At 47.6% G+C, this 22407-nt stretch overlaps 1 protein-coding gene and 1 pseudogene across 1 annotated transcript in view; both read left to right on the forward strand.

The window, feature by feature from the left end:
* Cacng3 (calcium voltage-gated channel auxiliary subunit gamma 3) overlaps positions 1-18629 on the forward strand; it is a 96816-nt gene extending 78187 nt beyond the window's left edge. Inside the window, exons 2-4 of the mRNA XM_038311681.1 lie at positions 4169-4252; positions 11781-11921; positions 18118-18629. Of these exons, the coding sequence (XP_038167609.1) occupies positions 4169-4252; positions 11781-11921; positions 18118-18629 (737 nt within the window). The remainder of the gene's footprint in view (positions 1-4168; positions 4253-11780; positions 11922-18117) is intronic.
* A 3184-nt stretch (positions 18630-21813) lies between these two features.
* Positions 21814-22083, forward strand: LOC119804921 (annotated as a pseudogene).
* The last annotated feature ends 324 nt before the right edge of the window (positions 22084-22407 follow it).

A 22407-nucleotide genomic window follows, 5' to 3' on the forward strand; every position in this document is an offset into this window, starting at 1 on the left:
AGGTTACGACACTATCCATTGCTAGGACAAAATGCTTGAGATATATTTCTTTTGGCTCGCAGTTTGAAAAGCTTCAGTCTGAACCCACTGTTTTTTAGGTTGTGATGAGGAATGATGGCAAAGCAGGCAACTCATCTTCCAGTATAGCAGTTGCTACAAATAAGAACAAAAGAGAGAGAGTTGGGGCTAAGGACAAGATTTTGGGCATGCACATCTTCAAAGACCCACTTTCTCCATGCTTTACCATTTCCAGAACCTGGTCACCTATAAACCCACCAGAGGATTAACCCTCTGAGAAACTTAGAGCCCCATGATGCGTGGGTCTTTATGTCAAGACAACATGCTCAACAAACAGGTACGTGAGAATGAAGCTCTAAAATAGAAGAATAAAATTAATGTCTTTTCTTCAGGGTTAGAAGAAAGGTTATTATTTGTTTTTCCTTTCAAGGTATCCTGAGTTCTCTCCCCTGGATCTTTTTCTGGATTCTGAGTCTATTCTTTGCCAGGTGGGAAAAGAATCAGAACCAAAGATATGGTCTTCATAGCTCATCGCAATTCCTGTGAAATGCTGCTGGCTTGGTGCCTACTCACAGTAGCGAGTAGTGAGGAGCTAAAGAGATAGCGCTCTTAGTGTCGTAAGATGATCCCAGGAACAAGAATAGTAGACGCAGCAAGGACGGGCATTCGTAGTCTAATGGTGAAAACTCAGGCTTTGAAGCCTCCCAAGCCACTTTGTTTTCTTCAGTGCTGCATCAGAAATATCTGTATTAACAGCCTTGCCTCACAGGGTGGAGGGCTTCATCCATGTGCCTGGCCCATTGGAGACGTGTGTGTGTGTGTGTGTGTGTGTGTGTGTATGTGTGCGTGTGTGTGTGTGTATGTGTGTGTGTGTGTATGTGTGTGTGTGTGTGTGTGTGTACAAGGCTAGGAGATGGTGTATGTGCATATGTGTGCAGGCAAGAGGTCGATGTTGAGTTCTTTAATTGCTTCTTTTCTCTTCTTCTTTTTTTTTTGTAAGTCAGGGTATTATTATGTAGTTCTGGCTGGCCTTGCCCGGAACTCACTAAGTAGACCAAGCTGGCCTTAAATTCACAAAGATCTGCCTGTCTCTGCCTTCAGAGTGCTGAAGCCCATCCATTTGTTTTTAAATGTGTGTGTGTGTGTGTGTGTGTGTGTGTGTGTACAAGGCTAGGAGATGGTGTATGTGCATATGTGTGCAGGCAAGAGGTCGATGTTAAGTTCTTTAATTGCTTCTTTTCTCTTCTTCTTTTTTTTTTGTAAGTCAGGGTATTATTATGTAGTTCTGGCTGGCCTTGCCCGGAACTCACTAAGTAGACCAAGCTGGCCTTAAATTCACAAAGATCTGCCTGTCTCTGCCTTCAGAGTGCTGAAGCCCATCCATTTGTTTTTAAATGTGTGTGTGTGTGTGTGTGTGTGTGTGTGTGTGTGTGTGTGTGTGTGACAAATTCTAATAGGTTTTAATAATATAAACCCAAAGTCATATATTAGGGGGTGAAAGCTGAAATATCAGAGAAGCGGAGCAGCAAGCTACTAGAGAGACCTTTTACCTCTATCAGACCCAAGTGGGTAGTAAGATCCTGTCTCCACGAATCAATCTCAGGCTGAACGCTCTGAGCTCCTGTCTCCTCTCACCTTATATTCCTCTCTCTGCCCAACCATATCACCCCTGTCTCCACCTCCCTAGTGCTGAGATCAAAGGCCTGTGATCCCAAGTGCTGGGGTCAAAGGTGTGAACTCTGTTTCTCTTTTAGACTGATTTAATCTTGTGTAGCCCAGGGTAGCCTTGAACTCACAGAGATCCGTCTCTGCCTCCCGAGTGCTGGGATTAAAGGTGTGTGCCACCACTGCCTGGTTTCTATCACTAACTTGTGTGGCCTGCTCTGCACTCTGAGCTTCAAGCAAGCTTTATTTATTATGGCACAAACAAAATGTCACTGTGGGGGGGAGGGAGAAAGAGAGGGAGGAGAGAGAAAGGACAACTTTGCAGAGTCCGTTCTTTCCTTCCACCAAATGCAGGTCATTGAAATCATGCAGCAAACATTTATCTACTATGCTAATCTGCCAGCCCTCCACCTGATTCTTTGAGACAGGGTCTCTCACTAAACCAAGAATTCACTAGTTCAGGTAAACTGTCTGGTCAGTAAACCTTGGCGATTCTCCTGTCTCTCCTGCCAGCACTTTCATTACGAGCAGACATCACCACCACCACATTGGTTTATTTTCTGTTGTTGTTGGGGATCTGAGCACAAATCCTCGTGGTTAGCAGCAAGTACTATACCCACTAACCCATCTTTCCACCCGAGAAACAATAAGTGACAGCTATTATGGTTATGTGCCCAAGCTTCACAAGAATTACATACACATAAACATTTCATAGATGGCCGTTTCTCATTTTACAGTGACCTCACTGAGAAGTATGCCGGGATCTGCCTGTTTCCCACCTTCCTGGGACTCTATGCTACACTGCCCTCACTTCCCTGCCTCTGTCTTTGCAGACAGGGAAAAGGAAACACAAGCATAATTTCATGCTGCGCTGTGAGACATTCTGAATACTGTTTGTCATTTATAAGAACTGACAGAGTCGTTAACTGCCCCAGAGATTGGTTAATTGGCTAGTTAATAAACACCCACAATGATTATCAAACACACACAATGAGTTGAGTCAAGTTTATGCTGGAGAAAGAAAAGAAAGCAGAACGCTGACAGCGTCTATGTGGATCTGCAAGCTCCACTAGGGGTGGGGGAAAGGATGGAGGGAGGGTGACTGTCATCTCCTGAGGGAAGAGGACTGGAAGGACCTGTGGTCAGAATTGGCAGGTCAGAGACAGGAAACTATTCCCAAATGCCCAGGTTGGAATGTTGGCTCTTTGCTTACCCAAGTGACTGAAAGAGAAATTCTCATTTGCTCGTCTGTCAAATGGAAAGATAAAGCAGATCTTCAGTCTGCCTCCCTCTTCCCTCTCCAAGGCAGGGTAGGAGAGACTGTCACACTACGCTCTCATGCCTCCTAGTTCTTTGACCTTATAGCATGTGATATCTGAAACATGGACTATTTCAATCTCTTAGGTTTTTTTTCAATATATTTATCATCTGTTGTCTCTGCTGATATGTTTGTTAGCTGTGGGTCACTACAATAAATACCTGAAGCAAACTCAGGTGTGTGTGTGTGTGTGTGTGTGTGTGTGTGTGTGTGTATGTGTGTTTGTGTGTGTAGGCCTTGAGCATGCTAGGCAAGTACTCTACCACTGGGCTACCTCCATTTTTATTTTGACAGGAGGTCTTGCCCAGTCTCCCAAGTTGGCCTTGAACTTGTTACATATCCCAGACAGGTCTTGAACCTGCAACCCTACTGTTTCTGCCTCCCATGTAGTTGGAATCACAGATATGTACCACAATGCCTGGCATAAATCAACTCTTAAGGAAAAGAACTTTATTGAAGGACATTGATTCTGAGGTTTCAGGGCATGGTTAATTGGCTCTGTTGTTTGAGGGTTTTGGTGAGACAGAACATGGTGGTTTATACCGGGTAAGACATGGGAGAGTGAAGCTGCTTTCTTTGTGGTTCACAGGAAACAAAGCTCCTAAAATCTCCTTCTAAGGCATGCCTCCAATGACCTAGCTTCCTGTTCCCGGAATCAAAAGTTCTAGCACCTCCTGCCAATGGCAGAGCTGGGGTGGGAAGTGCACACACGTGCGCATGTCTGTATGTGTCTATGTGTCTGCGTGTCTGTCTGTACGTGTGTCTCTGTGTGTGTCTCTGTGTGTCTGTATGTGTCTGTGTGCCTGCATATGTGTCTGTGTATGTGTCTCTGTGTGTCTATATGTGTCAGTATGTGCCTTCGTGCCTGCATGAGTGTCTGTGTGCGTATGTCCATGTGTTAGAAATTGAGCCTGCTGGGGAAGCACACTACCACTCAACTCTATTCCCAATCTCAGTTCTGTCTTTTAATGCATGGGCCTCCCAAGGACATTCAAGGTCCAAACTACAGCAAATAGTTTCTTTTTTTAATCCTACTTAAACCAGCTGCTGGGCCTCCTACAGCTTCTGATGACCAGGGAAGGACATGCAACATGGAGTTGAGCAGCCAGCCTAGGCCCCAGTAGCACCCACTCGTCCCTTGGCTCAGGGCCCTGTTTGTCTTCACAGGGGCTTTCCGAGGCGTGTGCAAGAAGATTGACCACTTCCCCGAAGATGCAGACTATGAACAGGACACAGCAGAGTACCTTCTACGTAAGTTCCCCCTACCTATCCAGTCTGCCCGTGGGGGGAGGGGGGCGAGGAGAGGGTCCCCTGCCATCACCCACTTACCTGTGAGCGTGAGTCTGCTCATTATCTAACTCCAAGTGCAGACATACATTCCCAAGGCTCTCTGATGCCGAACTTTCTTTCATTCCAATGAGCTAGAAATAGAAAGGAGAAAGAGCAGATGTATCAGGATTGAAAGGTTCTTTTTAGTCTCCTTAGAAGAAAATCTAAGGAATTCTCTTCAGCTCAGTACAGTTTTCACCTCCTTCAGTGGGTGATTTGAGCTGCTAATGGGCGAGGTGCTAATGGGTGAGGTCCCCAAGGGCAAGGCCTGGCACGAGAAATACGAACCAAACTTCACCTCTCCTTTGACTTCTCTGCAGTTCCAATCCTATTGGGACAGGGACAGCATCTCTGTAGGAATTTTCCAAGGTCAATAACCTGGATGTGGCATGGGTTGTTACATGCATAGCACAGGAGAGACGGTGCCCTGCGGGGTTGGAATGCGATAGGCCAAGCTTTGACCCTATTTGACTTTGTTCCAGTGAGGTTGGTCCTGGGGCCAGCTAGCTCAATAGGTTAACCTTCTTCATCTGTTTTGAAATGGAAATTATGTCATCAGTCTGACAAGGTCACAGAAATTAAATGAGAGAAAGTGTAGTCTATTCAGCCCCGAACCCAGCAGGGGATCGTGAGTTGGCTCGTACACATCTCCTCTGGCCTGTCTCACGGGATTAGAAAAAGCAGAGTCAGATGCAGATGGGGTGTTAAGCTGGTCCAGGCACAAGGAGCTTAGCTTGAGATGTCACTGCTATTTCATTGACAACAGGTATCAAGTCCAAGCAGAAGGAAAATTCCAAAGGATTGTCTAATTTGCTGTTTAGGAATGTTAGGGTTAAGACGATTTTTGTTATTGTTGTTTAAACTGAGGTTATAAATGAAACCTCCAAGAAATTCTCTTATTCGGGCTTTGTTTATGACTCAGCCATCAAGTGTCTTGGGGTCAAAGTGGGAAGAAAACATGCTTAGCATTCAACCCAGGGGTGTGGGGAGAGTGGAAACTAGGAAGAAAGCAAGTGGGAGGGGCAAAGGAAGGGACGGGCTGGAGGGAGGGAGACAATCTAAAGCCTGGAGGAAGGCATGTCAACGGGACTCCTTCAAAACACAACAGCTTTGAAGCCAATAGCAATGGGATTTTTCCCAGAATGCCTGTTGTTTATCTGTATCTTTCTCCCCTACTTGGAAGGACCAGTTTTATGGCTGCGCTTTTGGAGACCAAACAGAACTGTGGCTCTCCCTCTACAACTCACAAAGCTGATTTTCAATCCTCTGGCGCGCCCGATTGTTTTTCTGACCATTTCCCCTCCTTCTGGGGAGAGAGTCTTCGGCTGCTGTGCTCCGGTCTCCTCAGGCCACCTGACAGCAGCTTCACCAGCAGCCTCAGAATCAGGAGAAGTTTGAGCACGGGCCTTTGCCAGCACACGGGTTCCCTGCCAGGGATTTTAGAATCTCTGACTGCCTCACTCTCTTCTCCAGCTGCTGCAGTGGAATATCCTGATTCAGAAGGAACTTAGGCAGGAGGGGTTAGTGTAGCGCCCAGTTCAAGTTACTGTACGTCACTGCCGGGAAATGAAGGCAGTCGGTCACATGACATCCATAGGGGCAAATAAGAAAGGGATGGGTGCCTGCTGCTGCTCAGCACCTCTCTCCACTTTCGCTCTCCCACTAAGACGAAGCCCTGCATCTGAGTGACGCCATCCATATCCGTTGCTATGATGGACTATCAGAGCTGATGTGGTTCAGAGAGAAGAGAAGCTTCTAGTCAGGCGGTAGTGACACATGCTTTAATCCCAGCACTTGGGAGGCAGAAGAAGGTGGATCTGTGAGTTCGAGGCCAGCCTGGTCTACAGAACAAGTTCCAGGATATCCAGGACTACACAGGGAAACCCTGTCTCAAACAAAAACCAAAACATAAAACCAAATCAAAATCGTACATTACAGAAGAAAAACTTCTTTGGTTGAGTTTTGGAAGCAGGAAGCCCACAAACATAGTGCTGGTGTCTACTCAGCCAATGACAAGGGCTTTTTTGCTGTGTCATAATGTGGCAGAAGTCATCACATGGAAAGACAAGCAAGTCTGTCAACTCCAGTTGCCCTCCTTCATCTTAAGGCCACCAGTGGCTACATCAGAGCCTGACCCTCTGAAGTTATCTAATTCCAGTTACCTCCCGAAGGCTCCACCTAGAAATACCATGACCAGATTTTTAGACAAGTCTCCAGCACAGGAATTTTGAGGGACACAGTTAACCATAGCATCATAGAAGGCTAATTAATAAGATCAAGGTTAGGTCGGCAGAAGACTTCCCGTAACATGACGTGAAGGGCGGCAAAGTCCATCTCTATTGCCAATGATGAAATTGTTCTCAGTTGAGCTTACCTCTGACTCTCAAGGGAGAGGGTTGCCAAGCTGTGTGTTTGCACGCACGCATGCACACACACACACACACACACACACATGCACGCACATACGACACTCTTTAGACCAGAGCAGAAAAACAACGTTTATTTAGTGTGCTACAGATACACAGTAAGACAACAATTGTGGGCATGAGATGCTGGGCTGTTTGTGGTGGGGGTGGGGTCTCATTTTGGAGCTGCCATCATTCATTTGGATAGGGATAGGGTAAACCACTATCACCCAATGGCCTTCCCTGCATTCCCCACCATGCAAATGAGGGCAAATCTGATTGGTTGATGTTCATTCCTAGCCAGAGATGGCAGGCTTTACAGAAGGCAGATATATCTCTTGAGGTGTGGATTGCAATTAATGTCCACTACCCACCATTCTGCCAGAAGAAGCTGTCTTAGAAATGCTTTCTGGACCAAGCTGTCTTTGAAGAGCGTCTCTCTTTCTGGCTCAGTCACAGCCCTGTTTCCACACATAGCACACGCATGTTTCAGACACACCTTTGGGGTGTATGTGTCGGGGCATGGAGGGGCTCCTTCGTTTTTTGTTTTTCAAGACAGGGTTTCTCTGCGTTACTCTGGCTGTTCTGGAATTCACTCTGTAGATCAGGCTGGCATTGAACTCACAGAGATCCTCGTGTCTCTGTCTCCCAAGTGCTGGTATTAAAGGTGTGAGCCACCACTGCCGGCCTGGTAGGGGACTCATTTGTGACAGGCAAAGAGAAGTTCTTTGCCGCTGAGCTATCTCCAGCCCTTAGCCTTTTTTTCTTTTTTTTTTCTTTTCTTTATATTTCTTTTTTTTTGGGGGGGGGGTGGACACAAGATCTTAATTTACCCTGAGTGACCTTGAAGTAGCCTTGTAGCTCAATCAGGCCTTAAACTTATGTTCCCCCTGCCTGAGTCTCTTTAATAGTGTGACTAACAGGCCTATGCCACCAGGCCAGTCCAAATATACACTTTTATAATCAACCTTATCACTTCCAATGCTGGGAACATGTCCTTGGGGCACATTTCAAAGGTTAATCATTTTTTTTAATTAAAAAATCTTTTAATCAAATAAACTCATTACATTGAATATTCAAGCAAACCCTGCCAATTCACAATGCAAATGGTCTCTTTAAAGGTTGATTCAGACTGGCAATATAGCTCAGAGATTAAAGGGGCCTGGCTCCAAGTTTGACATACTGATCTCCATCTCAGAATCCACACAGTGGAAGGAGAAAACTGACTCCTACAAATTATCTTCTGACCACCAAACACACACATATGTGCACACGTGCACACACACACACACACACACACACATTTTTAGTGGTATCCAGTACAAAAGACCATTTGCAAACCCATACATCAAACATGGAAACTTTTGGGAATTATTGATGAATTACTCCCAGGATTGGACCCATTACGCTACACCCCACACTTGGGATGCCAGAGCCAACTTTACTGGGATCATATTCTACCTGAGAACCAAAATTACCATGAGGATACTCTACCTCCTCTGAGTGCTAAGGTGAAGGGGAACCCATCTCCACTGCACGCTCTGAAGTTTTCACTGGAATGAACTAGTAATCAACATACTCAGTTAGAGATGAGGTTTACAAATGTGTGGATATGGGCGGGGGGAGGAAGAAATCACATCATATTGGAAGGTCACCAGAGCACAAGTGCCAACCTAACATGACTTAGAAACCTAGAGACTCCTCTATTCCACTGGGGAAGGAGGAATTGGGGAAAGTAGATAGCTTTCCTTCAAACCCAACAGACCTATTAAATATGCAACGGCCCGGAACAAACTCTGACACCAGAGCACACAATGAAGTGTAAATGATTCTCTGTGGAATGGAAGTAGAGGCAGCCATGGGTGACAAACAGAAGTCTGTCCAGGTATGTCAGCAGACTGTCCTCTTCCTGTGAAATGAGTTTAGGTAATAGAAACTCAAGGAAGGGGCTAGAGTAATTCTTTCCTCTTTGGTGAGTCCAGACTTTCGACAGATAAGAGTATCTCACGGAAAACCTCTGCTAGGATTTGGAAGCAGGGATGTGAAGCTAGGCTTGGGAGATTGACACAAACTCAGAGGAATCATGATGCTGGGCCTGCTTTTTAAAAGGCATTTCATTGACTTTAAACCAAATTCCTCAGCATACCAAAACAAAACAGAATAAAACAAAAACACACTATTTTCTCAGGTTATCATTCTCTTAGCCCCCAACACAATCCTGGGCAGTAGGGAAGATAGCCAGGGCAGGCCATAAATTCGGGGGGTCAGATCTAATCCTGTCCTTCCAGGGCCCAGGACCCCCACCCACCATGCCTCTCTTTTTTTCAACCAGTTTTTCAGGCAGTTTATAAATCCTCCTAAAATGTCACCGTGGGAACAGAGGGGTGGGAAGGACACAGCTATCCAGGACCCCGGATTGCCCAGGCCTCAATCCTGAGACATGTTAAAGCAAATATAGAAGCCCCTATCTCTTTTACCTTAAGAGAACCCTTTCCTCTGGGCCCTGCCCCTTCAGCCGGTTGGTTACCACTAAACACACAACCAACCCAAACTGGTCACAGTACTTTGAAAGAGTTTTGACTTTTAGGTCTGAACAATGGAAGTGGCTAGAGCTAAGTCACTTGACTGTGAGGGACGTGAACTCAGCTCTGAACCTCCCAGGGTCAAAATAAGCTCTAGGCCTGCCTGTGCCACCCATTCTGCTCCTCTGGCAGACAGTAAGATGCCACCATTCACTGCCCGCTGAGAGCAAACATGGCAGGTAGTCATGAATCTTCTTGTGGCTCGTGTGGGAGCCATCAGCTAATATCTCCACACAGAAAATATTGCCTGGCCTAGCAGTGGTGGCGCACGCCTTTAATCCCAGCACTCCGGAGGCAGAGGCAGGCGGATCTCTGTGCGTTCAAGGCCAGCCTGGTAAACAAGAGCTAGCTCCAGGACAGGCTCCAAAACTTCAGCAAAACCCCATCTCGAAACGAAACAAACCAAAATATTGCCTGAATTCAATCACTTACCTTCCTTGGCTCACTGCACTAATCCAAGCCGTGCCAGCTCTCACCTGGATCCCTGCAGTCCTGTCAATTACTCAGGGCCCAACCCAAGGAAAAGTCCTTCTCACTTGAATTTTTAAACAACTATGTAACAAGATGCCGTCTGGCTTTACTTTGCACAAGACCCTGGAAACTATGTGTGCGGCCCTGACTCTGTCTCTACTAGAATGAAAGCCCCGTTAAGGATGGGGCCCGCGACTTTTTTATATACAGATGAGCCCAGAGTCCATTCCGGCTCTAAGTCCAGGCCTGACCATACTGCAGCCAGAACAAGCTGGTGCTGCCTTTATTGACTATTTAAGGGGAACTTTACTCAGGAAGCCTGAAAAGACACTCTTCCGCCCACCTTCACACCTCCCGCCAGGGCTGCTGTTGAGACTGAGACAGTCCCTCATGAGAGCTCAAGCTCCTCCCTCTGGTCAGGCAGTCTCCACATTCCCAGGATGGCCATGCCTCTCTCAGTTATCATCTGTCTGGGCATCTGGACGCAAGCACTCACCAGTCAGCTCTTTCTACTCCTCTGGGTGGTTCATGGGCAGGAGAGTGAGAGCAAACAGACCATTAATAATGCATGTGTGCAGATTAACTTAGGACAAACCAGCCATTAGCCACACAGAGGCGCTTGCTCCTTTCTGTAGTATGAGATACAGGACGCCCTAACTGCTCTCCTGCCCCCCACCAATGCCAGAAAACACAGTCAGTCCCTGACTTAGGGCATTTCATTTGGGGGGCCTGCAAAGCCTGCAGCTGTTTGAAAGCAAAGCGAGCTCGGTAGAGCTGCGTTTCACATTTCAAACTTGGGTCTGTTCCTAAGCCCGCAATATATGAAACTATTCTCATGATGTATGGCCGCAGCCATCGTGGCTCCCAGTCAGCCTGCCAGCTGAGGGGAGCCGGCCAACGCTCAGTGGTGTACTGTGTCACTGTGAGGTTCCCTCACGGTGTAGGAAATGCCTGCTGCACCTACAGTATTTTCAGTGCCCTAAGGTTCATAAGGATGCACCCCGTTTAGAGTTGAGGATTCGGTCGTGTGTGCCCTTATTCTAGCTAGGATCGTACTGACTCCTGCCATGGAACCTTCAGGCCTCTCCAGGATCCAGGAAGCCACTGGGTTCACAGCAGGGACCCAAGGGTCTCCTGACCGGCACCCCCTCCAAGGACAATGCTGTGCCTTTAAGGTCCTTAAGTGTTTCCACTGCTGCTTCCCTGGCACCTGGCAGGGTGCCTGGCATCTAGTAGGCGCTTAATAAATATTTCTTGAGTGAATACATAAATTCATTTAATCATTCTGTGACTAAATGGGTTTTGAATGGGTATTGCCAGGCTCTTTCCTATGCAAATACAGGTGTTTAAGATTCTGCATTTTGATGAGCTGCAAATGGGCTGACAGGAATCCCTGCATTCAAGACTGCCTGCATAATTTGCAGGCCCAGGTGTGAAAGAAGATCCTGAGTTCCAGGCTCAAAAGACAGACCCAAAAGATTTTCAATCAACCCCCCGGCCCGCCAGGTTTTGATTGTCATTGTTTGTTTATAATTACTGTTTAATGTTGCCCTCTTTTGGGCACAGGAATACCCTCCAAGTAAGTGAAACCTCGCCCAAGGATCTGGGGCTCTCAGCTAAGTCTGATTATCCCCGTGTTCACTCCCAGACCCCCATCAGAGACGAAGGGTGACCTGGCTACCAGGCTGAGGCAGGAGAGAACAACACTCCACCGCAGGTGGGCCCTATGTGACTCTAGGCTCCAAGCACCTAGATATAATTTATAATGCAGACAGCTGGTAACATTGCTTAGACTTTCAAGATGTCCGCCGCCAAGCGCCGGGCATCCCGAACACAGGCCCCTGAGTGGCTGGCATCAGTCTCACACCCCCATGGGATGTGTGGACTTCTCTCCCCGTTCTGCACGGTCCGGTTTGCAGACACCCCACGACCGCAGAAGGGGTCTGACTGGCGCATAGCCTAAACCTGACCCTTCTCTCCTTCCCTCCGCAGGGGCTGTGAGGGCCTCCAGCGTCTTCCCCATCCTCAGCGTCACACTGCTGTTCTTCGGGGGGCTCTGTGTGGCTGCCAGCGAGTTCCACCGCAGCAGGCACAGCGTCATCCTCAGCGCAGGCATCTTCTTCGTCTCTGCAGGTGAGCATCTTGCCTAGGCCGTGAGATCTCCCCAGATGACAAAGCAAAGCCGGAGCCTCACCAAACACAAGTTCAACTTGTGTCCAGCTGAGGGTTCCATTAGACAATAAGAGGCCTGGACTCTAGCTGGAGCCAACACACAGGAAATACATGGAGGGGGACAGGATGTAAGGGTCTATTGAGACAGAGGGACACAGAGAGAGACTAACCAAATGGCAGCCGAGCATGGTGGTGCATGTCTAGAAAATCAACACTGTGGGTGCTGAGTCACTAATTACGGGCTAGCCTGGGTTACTAGTGGAACTCCAAACAGAGAAGAGTGGGGGGAGGGGGGAAGGGAAGAAAAGGCAAGAAAGAAGCCAAGAGAAAGAGAAAGAAGGGGGAAGAGGAAGAGAGGAGATGGGAGGGAGGAGAAGGGTTGAGAAGAGTTTTGAGACATTTGCTTGCCAGTCAACTGCTGTTCACAACCCTTTAAGCATTCGAGTCCCCATATCCTCCCAAGCACTCATGGCAGGAACTAAAGCAATAGTTCCAGATGTCCTCGGGGAAGACCCCTCAGCCATCCACAATGGCTCTGAGCAGCAGGAAGTGCAGGGTGACCAGAAGACAAGGGGCTGCCTTCCGAAGCGTGCCCCCCCCCCCGTTCTCTGCCTTATCTTACCCACCACCTCCTCTCCTCACCCCACTCCTTCTTCGGTTCCCACCACTCCCTGCTCCAGGTCCACACCAACTGGATGAAAGGCTTTAGAGAAGCAGAGAACACGGCAAGCTTATTCATCCTTTTTCTCAGTGCTGCGACAAAGTGCTCTCTGGAGAAGAAAGGGTTTCTTTTGGTTCACAGTGTGAGGGTACAGCCTGTCACAGTGAAGAAAGCAAGGCAGCAGGACCATGAGATGGCCGGTCACATTGTGCCCACAGTCGGGAAGCAGGGAGAGATAGCTGGTTCTGGGCTTGCTGTCTTCATTTTAATTCAGTTCAGGACCCCAGACCATGGGATGGTGTCATCCACATTTGGGGTGGGTCTGCCTACTTTAATTAACACAGCCTAGAAAGTCCCTTGCAGATATGCTCAGGTGTGCTTCCGAGATGATTCTCGAAACTGTCAAGTTGACAGTTATTAACCACCCTGGCAGGAGTAGGGGAAGATGGCTTTGGTGGTGATCTTCAAACTTTGCTGTAGAGTGGTCCTCTACAGCACAAGGGATGTTCTCCAAGAACCCTAAGAAATGTTGAAACCAAAGAGTAGCACCAGATCCTGTAGCACTATACTCACTCTGTAAAAACACACTTATTAAAGTGCAATTTATACATTCAGGTATAATAAGAACTTAATAACAAAATACAGGAGTCATAATAAATTGTAACAAGGTTATTTAATATTAATATAAACGACTCCTTTCTGGAATTTCCTTGCATTACTTCCAGACCAAAGATGGCTGCCGATAAGTGACGCTTTGAAATTTGAGTTCTGGCTCCACCCGTGTGGCCTTGGGAACCATCATAACATCCGGGAACTTGGCTTCCTCACCTCCAACATGGCAAACAGTGATGGTTCCCATTTTGCAGAGCTGGCGGAAGGTCACTGGGCATGCAAGCCATGATGTTATGTTCTACTATTGGAAAGGCAGCAACTAATGCCCAGCATGCAGCCCAGCATTTGGTTGCCCAGCATCCTGGTTCCCTATTATACCTTGCACAGACTCTTTCCCCTATTCTTTCCCCTTCTATAGAATGAGTAAGAGAGACAGTACCTCACTCCAACTCTCCAAGAACCCATCGAAGCTGTAGGCCATGCAGAAAGTCGTGTCCTTGCCCCAGGGAAACGAGGGCAGCTGGAGGTAGCTATGACTTCTGACCGTGGTCTGTGGTGACAGATGTTAACTGGAAAACCCAACGGCTTAACTGGCTTTGAGGAATGTTCCTCCCCCTGGTGGCCCTGTCCTGGCTCTCGCTGACCAACCAGGAGAATCTGCACCAATGTTGTGTTGATGTGACAGTTTCCAAAAAATGAGATAAGATCATTATTTTGTTCCCCCAGGGGATTGTTAGGGAAGAGTGTCATCAGCTACTTGCTTTTCAGGGGAATGCTGTGAGGGATGACGGGGTAAATGCAGGGTCCATGAGAGCCCTGGGGGGATGCTTGCCTAAGATTAGACCTCTCCACTGGTCTCCCCCTAGAGCCCCAAGAACCTCAAATTTTCTACCTATAAAATGACAGTGTTGGAAGACACCATGCTCCTCGGGGTCCTTAATGGTGCTAAGGTTAATGGTTTCATTATAACTTTTTTATTGAGCACTTACTGTGTCCTGGGCCTGATAACAAGGCCCAAATGCATGAAGCCCAGTGCTTCCCTCTTCAATAATCTAATTGGAAAGAATCAGGCAAGTCACTAAACCGCTCTGTGTCTCAGTTTCCCCGATCTAAAAGTCAGGGTAATAATGACCCTGCCTCTGGAGGCTGCTTAAAGGATTAGATAAGTTGGTGCACATAACTGAGCCTAGAACTGTGACTGGCACCCAGTGTGGCTCAACACAAAATAACTGTAATGTGGTTTTTGTGTTTAATATGTGTACCAACTCCATTCATTCATTCATTAATGTAACAAATACACCCTGTGTTCTTGCTTTGGGTCAGGCTCTGGGCTAGAAACTGGAGCAATAGCGATGAATCAGTATCTTGTCCCTATTCTCAAGAAGCTTACATTTTGATTGGAAAAGCTATTGACCTCATTACTGAAATCTCAACACCCCTCCCTCCCCCCAGTGGCTAAGAATCTTGTGTTCAAATTCTGATTTTATCATTTCCTAGTTTGTGTTGACATGAAAACTTACTAATCTATGTTGTTTCCCTGTCTATGGAAGGGAATCCTTATTTCAAAGCAGACATATTGCAGTGATTCGTTGAACCAAGGAAGGAAAGATTCTGCATAGAGAGGGCCATGTAGCTAAGCACTACTGCGCTTGCCCAGCATGCTCCAAGCCCTGGGTACCATCACCAGCACCATAAAATAAATAAACCAAATCAACAAAGACTCCGTCCAGCATCCTGCTCATAATGAACGCCCTGTGAATGACTGACAAGTCACTTGGCGTCCTGCCTCTTTAAACTAGTCTGACATTTGGGCGTCTCTGTGAACTTCCCCACCCTGCCCTCCCCCTCCGCAAAGCCCTCTCTTCTAGGACTTTCTGAACTTTGTCACTCATATTTTCCTGCTGTCACAGGGGAGAGAGGGAACGTGGCCCTGGGCACTCAGGGCATCAGTGAACTGAAGCACCTTTGAAGTCAGTTTCCCATCTCGCTGAAAAAGTCATGTGGACTCTGCTTTCTCCTCCTTATAGCCATGTTCATTTTAATATAAAAGCATGTGTCTTCCACTAACCATGCAGGCACTTGGGGAAGAGAAGCCATTTTTCTTCCTGGGGTGGGTGGTCCTTGCAGCCTGACACAGCCAAGTCTGTCATCTCCCGTATCAGAGGTACCAGATCAGACCGTGCTGCCTACCTGGGAGAAACTGTGCCAGGAGAAAGTCAGGAGAAAACATAGGGCAGAGGCAAAACTTGACCCTTCCCTGCTAGGGGCACGTCCTAGATGGACTATGACCAGAATCATAAGCAAAATATTTGCAATCCCTCACACATGTGCACCAGTCAATCAGAATGGTGGCGCTAGAGCAACTCTGCTAGGCAAAGCTTTATTTTAAATTTTAAGGCTTATTTTATTTTTATTTGTGTGTGTGTGTGTGTGTGTGTGTGTGTGTGTGTACATGTGTGTTGTGGGTTGGGTACCTGCAGAGGCCAGAAGAGGAGCTAGAGTTACAGGCAGCTATAAGCCACCAGACATGGGTGCTAAGAACTGAACTCCGGTCCTCAGGAAGAGCAGCAAACCATCTCTGCAGCCTCGAGACAGAACTTTCGATGACCCTGTAGTTGTGTAACTTTGGGGATACCTTGGGAAGATGGCAGTGAAGGAGTGGAGGGAGGACTCACCAAGGTTATTCATCATCTTTACGGGGGGCCTGCAAAGAGGGACAGGCTCCATATAGTGCTGCCCAACAGAGAGGGACAATTTAAAGGCAAGAGGATAGTTGGCACCCCTGCTCCCTCAGTCATCACTGGCAGCAAACCTGGGGTCCTCATGTAAAAAGACAAAAAGAGACATTTCCCCTTTGGAGCAGTATAGTGAGTCGCCAACTGAAGGTGAGCAGGACCCTGAGCGCCGCTCCTTCTCACCATTGCCTAGGGAATCAGTTACTCTCCTAAGGGGTAGGCAGCTGGCTATTCCCAGTGTAGCCTGTTGGTATTTGAGAGAAGTAAGTGTGTTTCTAAGCTGAAGTACATAACCGGCACTGGGCAGCATTGGGTTAGCTCACACATCAGAGAGGTAAGCAATCCAGTACCGGCTGTTGGGATTTACACACTAGAGAAACAAACAACCCCTGAGTTACTCAGCCCAAGGAGGTAGAAGCCCCTCTGTCCCTATCTGTGCTGAAGGCCCAGAAGATCCCTGGAAAGATCTGGTGTTGAGTCATCACCAAAAAATTGTTGAAAGACCAAAGAGCTGAAGTCCACTGTCCAGGGACGGTGGCAACAGCAACAGATGCACTCACACAGGGTAGAGTTTGTATGTCTGCTCTGACTGGGTCCTCCGCCCCCAGCTTAGTAGATGGCTTCATTAAAATTCAGGGAGATTGGCTTGGCAGTGGTGGCACATGCCTTTAACGCGTTTAATCCCAGCACTCAGGAGGCAGAGGCAGGCAGATCTCTGTGAGTTCAAGGCCAGCCTGGTCTGCAAGAGCTAGTTCCAGGACAGGCTCCAAAGCTACACAGAGAAACCCTATCTCGAAAAAAAAAAATAAAATAAAATAATTCAGGGAGATCATTCTGTTAGTACAGACCACATGAGCCCAGCCACATCCTTCGCTAGTCCTGGACATGTCTTTTACAATGTGGGGGTTGAACTATGCCTTCATATATGCTAGACAAGTGTTCTAGCTTAGCATTGCACTGTCTCTGCTAGTTCTGGACTTTTTTTGTTCTTTTTGTTATTTCGTTTTGAGACAGAATCTCTCTCTATATATGACTCTGACTATCCTGAAACCTACTATACAGACCAGACTGGTCTTAAAATCACAGAGATCTGCCTGTCTCTGTCACCCTAGTGCTGGAATTAGAGGTATACACCACCATGCCAAGCTTCTAGAAATTTCTTAACCAGTGGCATTGATAATCAAGACAGCAGAGTGAGTCTTTCTGTTCCCTAATTCCTAGTATGCCAACAATAGCTGACCTAATGTGTATCGTAATCTCTGCAGGAAAAAAAAAGGTGTGGAGGTCATGGGTATAGCTCAGCGGTAGAATACTCGCCAAGTACATACCAAGCTCGAGGTTCCATTTTAGTATCGACCCCCCTCCCCCCCTCAAAAAAAGACGTGTTCAGTGACCATCTTTCTTCCTCCAGAGGACCATCACCCTCTCAACTCCACACTGTGTGTGTGTTCACTGATCCCTCATCGACATCTCCAACTCCATAGATCTGACAAGCCCTCCTCCCTAGCAGGTTCCCTGCTGCTCCATACGCTGCCAGCCTCACCAGAATCGGCACTGTGCTTTTGCGAGTCATTCTCTGTCCCTCCTCTCACACTTCATAGTCCACAGCCTCGCCTCTCCTGACCATTGTCAGGCTCCAGCTCAAATGCCACCTGCTCTTCAGAGCGAGGCACTTGTCTCTCTCCTCTCCTTTGTTCCCCAGCCGCCTCCTGTGCACCTCTGGTAGGGTCCTTGCTGTATTGTGCTCTAATTGCATTTACATGTCAGTCTCTCCAGCTACTGGTGAAAAATCCAAGGTCAGAGACCTGTAGCTTGTTAATTTTCCCATCCTTGTGAGTTAGTGTCAAGATTAAGTGGTAGTGGAATGGGTTATTTCAAGGGGAAAATGAGAGCATTCTGGGTTCTACAGTGCTTGCTATGAGTAGACAATGTCTTTTTAAACTGGCTGACCTACCCAGGATTGAGCATTAGAATCTGTCATTTCCCAACAGACAACCCTTGCAGGAAGAGCTCAGCTGTGGGATCTCCTGGCCATAAGCCATTGCCTCCCCTCTCCTGCTATATCCACATGTTCCAATTTCAAAACTAAAAAATGGCTGTTGCCCCTGAGGCTTCATAGAATGCATGTTTTCTTTTCCCTTTCTCTCAGGGCTAAGCAACATCATCGGCATCATAGTTTATATCTCCGCCAATGCTGGAGACCCTGGGCAAAGGGACTCTAAAAAGAGCTACTCCTACGGCTGGTCCTTTTATTTTGGAGCCTTCTCTTTCATCATCGCGGAAATTGTGGGTGTGGTCGCTGTGCACATCTATATCGAGAAGCATCAGCAGTTGCGTGCCAGGTCCCATTCGGAGCTCCTGAAGAAGTCTACGTTTGCCCGCCTACCACCCTACAGGTATAGATTCCGAAGACGGTCAAGTTCTCGCTCCACTGAGCCTAGATCCCGAGACCTGTCTCCCATCAGCAAAGGCTTCCACACCATGCCTTCCACTGACATCTCCATGTTCACCCTATCCCGGGACCCCTCTAAGCTTACCATGGGGACCCTCCTCAACTCTGACCGGGACCATGCTTTTCTACAGTTCCACAATTCCACACCCAAAGAGTTCAAAGAGTCGTTGCATAACAACCCAGCCAACAGACGTACTACGCCTGTCTGAGCTGACCTCTGACCTCTGTCCCGCCGCCCAGCACAGCCTTGGGGGAAGTGTACACAGATGTCTCTAAGGTTGCATGGCATGGTCCTCGTGATGGTATCACTTCTTACAGAGAACGAAACCAAAAGGACTCAACTCCCTCCCACACTGGTCCCTCATGCCCAGACCTTAACCCATCCACTTCCTCTAACTTTTCTCGCTCGTCCCTTAATGTTACCCCTCTCTGTGTATCTGTGCCAGGTGTTTTCTTTTCTTTTTTTCTTTTCTTTTTTCCTTCTTTGCTGGAAAGGACCACAACATTCTTCCCTCCTTGGGAAAGGACTTTACTAAAAGTCAAAGGTGCGGTCACAGCAGTGGGGGGGGATTTCCAAAGCCCCGTCAGTTGTATGCATAGCTGTCCCCATTGTCCACCCACACAAGCTCTCGGGGAAACCCACCACACAGGTGGCCCTGAGAAAGGCATTCACCTTTAAGTGTTAGAAAAACATGACCAGAAATCAAAGACGTCCGTGCCCTGAAGCAGTTAATGTAATAAGCACTTGTGTTATTAAAGGTTCTTGCCTTGTAACCAACGGAGATGGGGGTATTTGTCTTGGTTTGTTTTCTGGCTGTTTCCTACACACATTTGTTCTCCCGGCATCAGCATGGCTCGTGTCTCTCTTAGAAACCACACTTGTCTGGTCCTCTCTCTAGTCATCAGTAATGATCCTCCCTTTCACTCAAGGCCCGTGAGATCTTCTCTGCAGGCTTTTCCTGCCACTTGATCCCCTAGAGGCTTCTCGGAAGAGCGTGAAGATCTAACTCTGACCTTCAAACCTAGTCTTCTCACCTGAAGCAGAATTGCGAAGCTTAGATAACATCTGTACGTGCAATCATTGGTGATTATAAAGAATGCATGCATGCGTTTATGTATCATTTTGAAACAGGGTCTCATATCGTCCATGCTGAGCAAATTTGCTGTGCAACTGAGGATGACTTTGAACTTACTGATCTTCTTTCCTCCACCTCCTAAGTTCTGAGACGACAGGCATGCACTGGCACCCCTAGGTTATATGGTGCTGAGAATTGTGTATTCTAGCTGAGGAGTGGTAAGGAGGGGCTAGCTCGGGAAGCTGCCTCTTTCCTTGCCCTAATCAGCAGGAATGGAAAGAGAAAGAGGAATAGGTCTCCCTTGGTGATGTGATGCCGAACCCTCCCTCCACATGCAGCTGTAGAGAGAGCCTTGGGAGGACAGGAACTGGTGACTAGAGAAGTTAGGTGACAGACACTGTGAGGAGGGGACAGCTGCTTCAGGCCATTGTAGGAACCAGGAGTTAGTCAAGACTGGGGAGTCTGGTCAGTGGTTCACAAGCTGAAGGCCTGGCCCCAAGCATCAGCGTAAAACAATTATACAAAAGCCAGCAAGTGAGCTGGAGGCACCTTACTCCCAGAAGGACCCTTTGAACCATCCAGGCTTCCCCCTGCAGAGATTTGGCACCAGGAGCCTCAGGAGTCCTTTCCTGAAGTCTGCTCATCTGACCAGCATCAAGTGCACACTAATAGAACCCCCAGGTTGTAGTTGGGATCCTGGTCAACTCTTATCATCAAAACCCCCATGAGAGGGGTTGAGGAGATGATTGAGCCAGTAAAGTGGTTGCTGTTCACCAGAGTTCAGTCTCCAGAACCCAAGTTAAAATTCCACATGTAGTGGTCCTCACCTACAAGGTCAAAAGACAGGATTCCTGGAGTTCACCAGCCAGTCAGTCTAGCCAACTGGCAATCCCCAGGTCAATGAGAAACCCTGTCTCAAAAAGACAAGGTAGATGACTCCTGAGAAACAACATCAGAGGTTATTCTCTGGCTTCTATAGGTATGCACACACATGTGCATGAACACTCCCACACATGTACACACACACATGTACACACAGACACACACAAGACCCCACACAACTTTCCTTTCACCAATCCTCCACCTTCCATTATAAGCACCATGTTACAAGTGTCATCTGTTTTGTCCAGTTGAGTCTTAGCCTTTGAGGCTGTTACTATTAAACCATTGGATAGAGTTGAAACTTAAAAGTACATAGCAGTGTAGAAGGATGACCCGTGTCTGTCTGACCCCACAGCCAATGCAGTAGCTATCACAGAGGTTTCCTGGTTACTCCATCTCCTCTAAACTAAGCCTGGCTCCTTTCCCCAACTCGCCGTTTCTAGACCAGTAACATTCTTCTCCCACCCCCAAAACCAGAACCCTGGGCTTTTTGTCCTTTTTTTTTTCTTTCAAGACAGGATTTTTCTGTGTAGTCCTGGCTGTCCTGGAACTCTTTGTAGACCTGGCTGGCCTCGAACTCAGAGATCCTCCTGCCTCTGCCTCCGAGTACTGGGATTAAAGGTGTACACCACTACCGCCTGGCTCTTGTCCGTTTTTTTAGTGTGCAGTCCTCTCCCCCTACCTTGAGAACAGATGTTTTGCCCTTTCTAGAAGGGAATTTTGCATGTCCTGGTACTTAAGCACCACACTGTGCAGCTGTGCCTGAACCCACAAGGTTCTGAGCTGAATCCCCAGTCACTACAACCAATTAATCAACTGACCAATCATTAAAGTAAAAACAGCACTCAAATGGGTTTGGTAGGGGGATTGAGTTCATAGTCATAAGTCATTTAGAAAAGAAATTGATGTATCACACCACCCATATAAACACAAGCAATTCTTCAAGTGTGAGCATCATTCATATAAACACAGCCATTCTTCGTGTGAGCACCACCCATATAAACAGAAGCCATTCTTCAAGTGTGAGCACCACCCGTATAAACACAGCTATTTTTCAAGTGTGAGCACCATTCATATAAACATAGCCATTCTTCAAGTGTGAGCATCATCCATATAAACATAGCCATTCTTCAAGTGTGAGCAACACCCATATAAACCCAGCTATTTTTCAAGTGTGAGCACCGACTACATAAACATAGCAATTCTTCAAGTGTGAGCATCACCCATATAAACAGAAGCCATTCTTCAAGTGTGATGGTACACCTCCACTCTCAGCAAGGGGTAGGTGGAAGCTGGGGATTGTGAGTATGAGACAATCTTGGGCTATACAACAAGATCCTGTTTCAAAAAAATTACAAAACGTTGTTCTAGTCGCTTGAGGCATCAGCGGGAGCGGCCGTTACCAGAGCTGAGCTGCCGGTTAAACTTGATCGAGATGACAACCTCCCAAAAGCACTGAGACTTCATGGCAGAGCCCATGGGGAAAAAGGCAGTGGGGAGCCTGGCCGGGATTGGTGAAGTCCTGGTCAAGAAGCTGGAGGAAAGGGGCTTTGATAAGGCTTATGTGGTTCTTGGCCAGTTTCTGGTGCTAAAGAAAGATGAAGACATCTTCCAAGAATGGCTGAAAGACACGTGTGGTGCCAATGCCAAGCAGTCCCAGGACTGCTTTGGGTGCCTTCGAGAATGGTGTGATGCCTTCTTGTAGTGCACTCTGGGGACTCCTCAGTTCCCCCAGCCATAGAATCTAGTCTCCAGAGTCGGCAGCTGGGTGGGGTTCCTCCCTGTCCCCATGAAGGAAAAGATTGCTGTTGTCACAGTCACCTCCTTTGTGGGGAGTTCTCTTCCCCATAGCCCTTCATCCGTTTTGGAATTCTTGTCCTTGCATGCCTTGCCCCTCGTCCCCCTGCAGGTCGATGGCAACAGCTACCAGCTTTCCTGAACAGATTTCTGGCCCCTTTCTCCCTCCCTTCACCATCTGTTGGATGCCCTTTGGCTCCCCCCCCCTTTTTGGCAAAAATAGTCACTCTCC

This window comes from Arvicola amphibius, chromosome 1 (assembly GCF_903992535.2).
Source record: "Arvicola amphibius chromosome 1, mArvAmp1.2, whole genome shotgun sequence".
NCBI classification, from domain to species: domain Eukaryota; kingdom Metazoa; phylum Chordata; class Mammalia; order Rodentia; family Cricetidae; genus Arvicola; species Arvicola amphibius.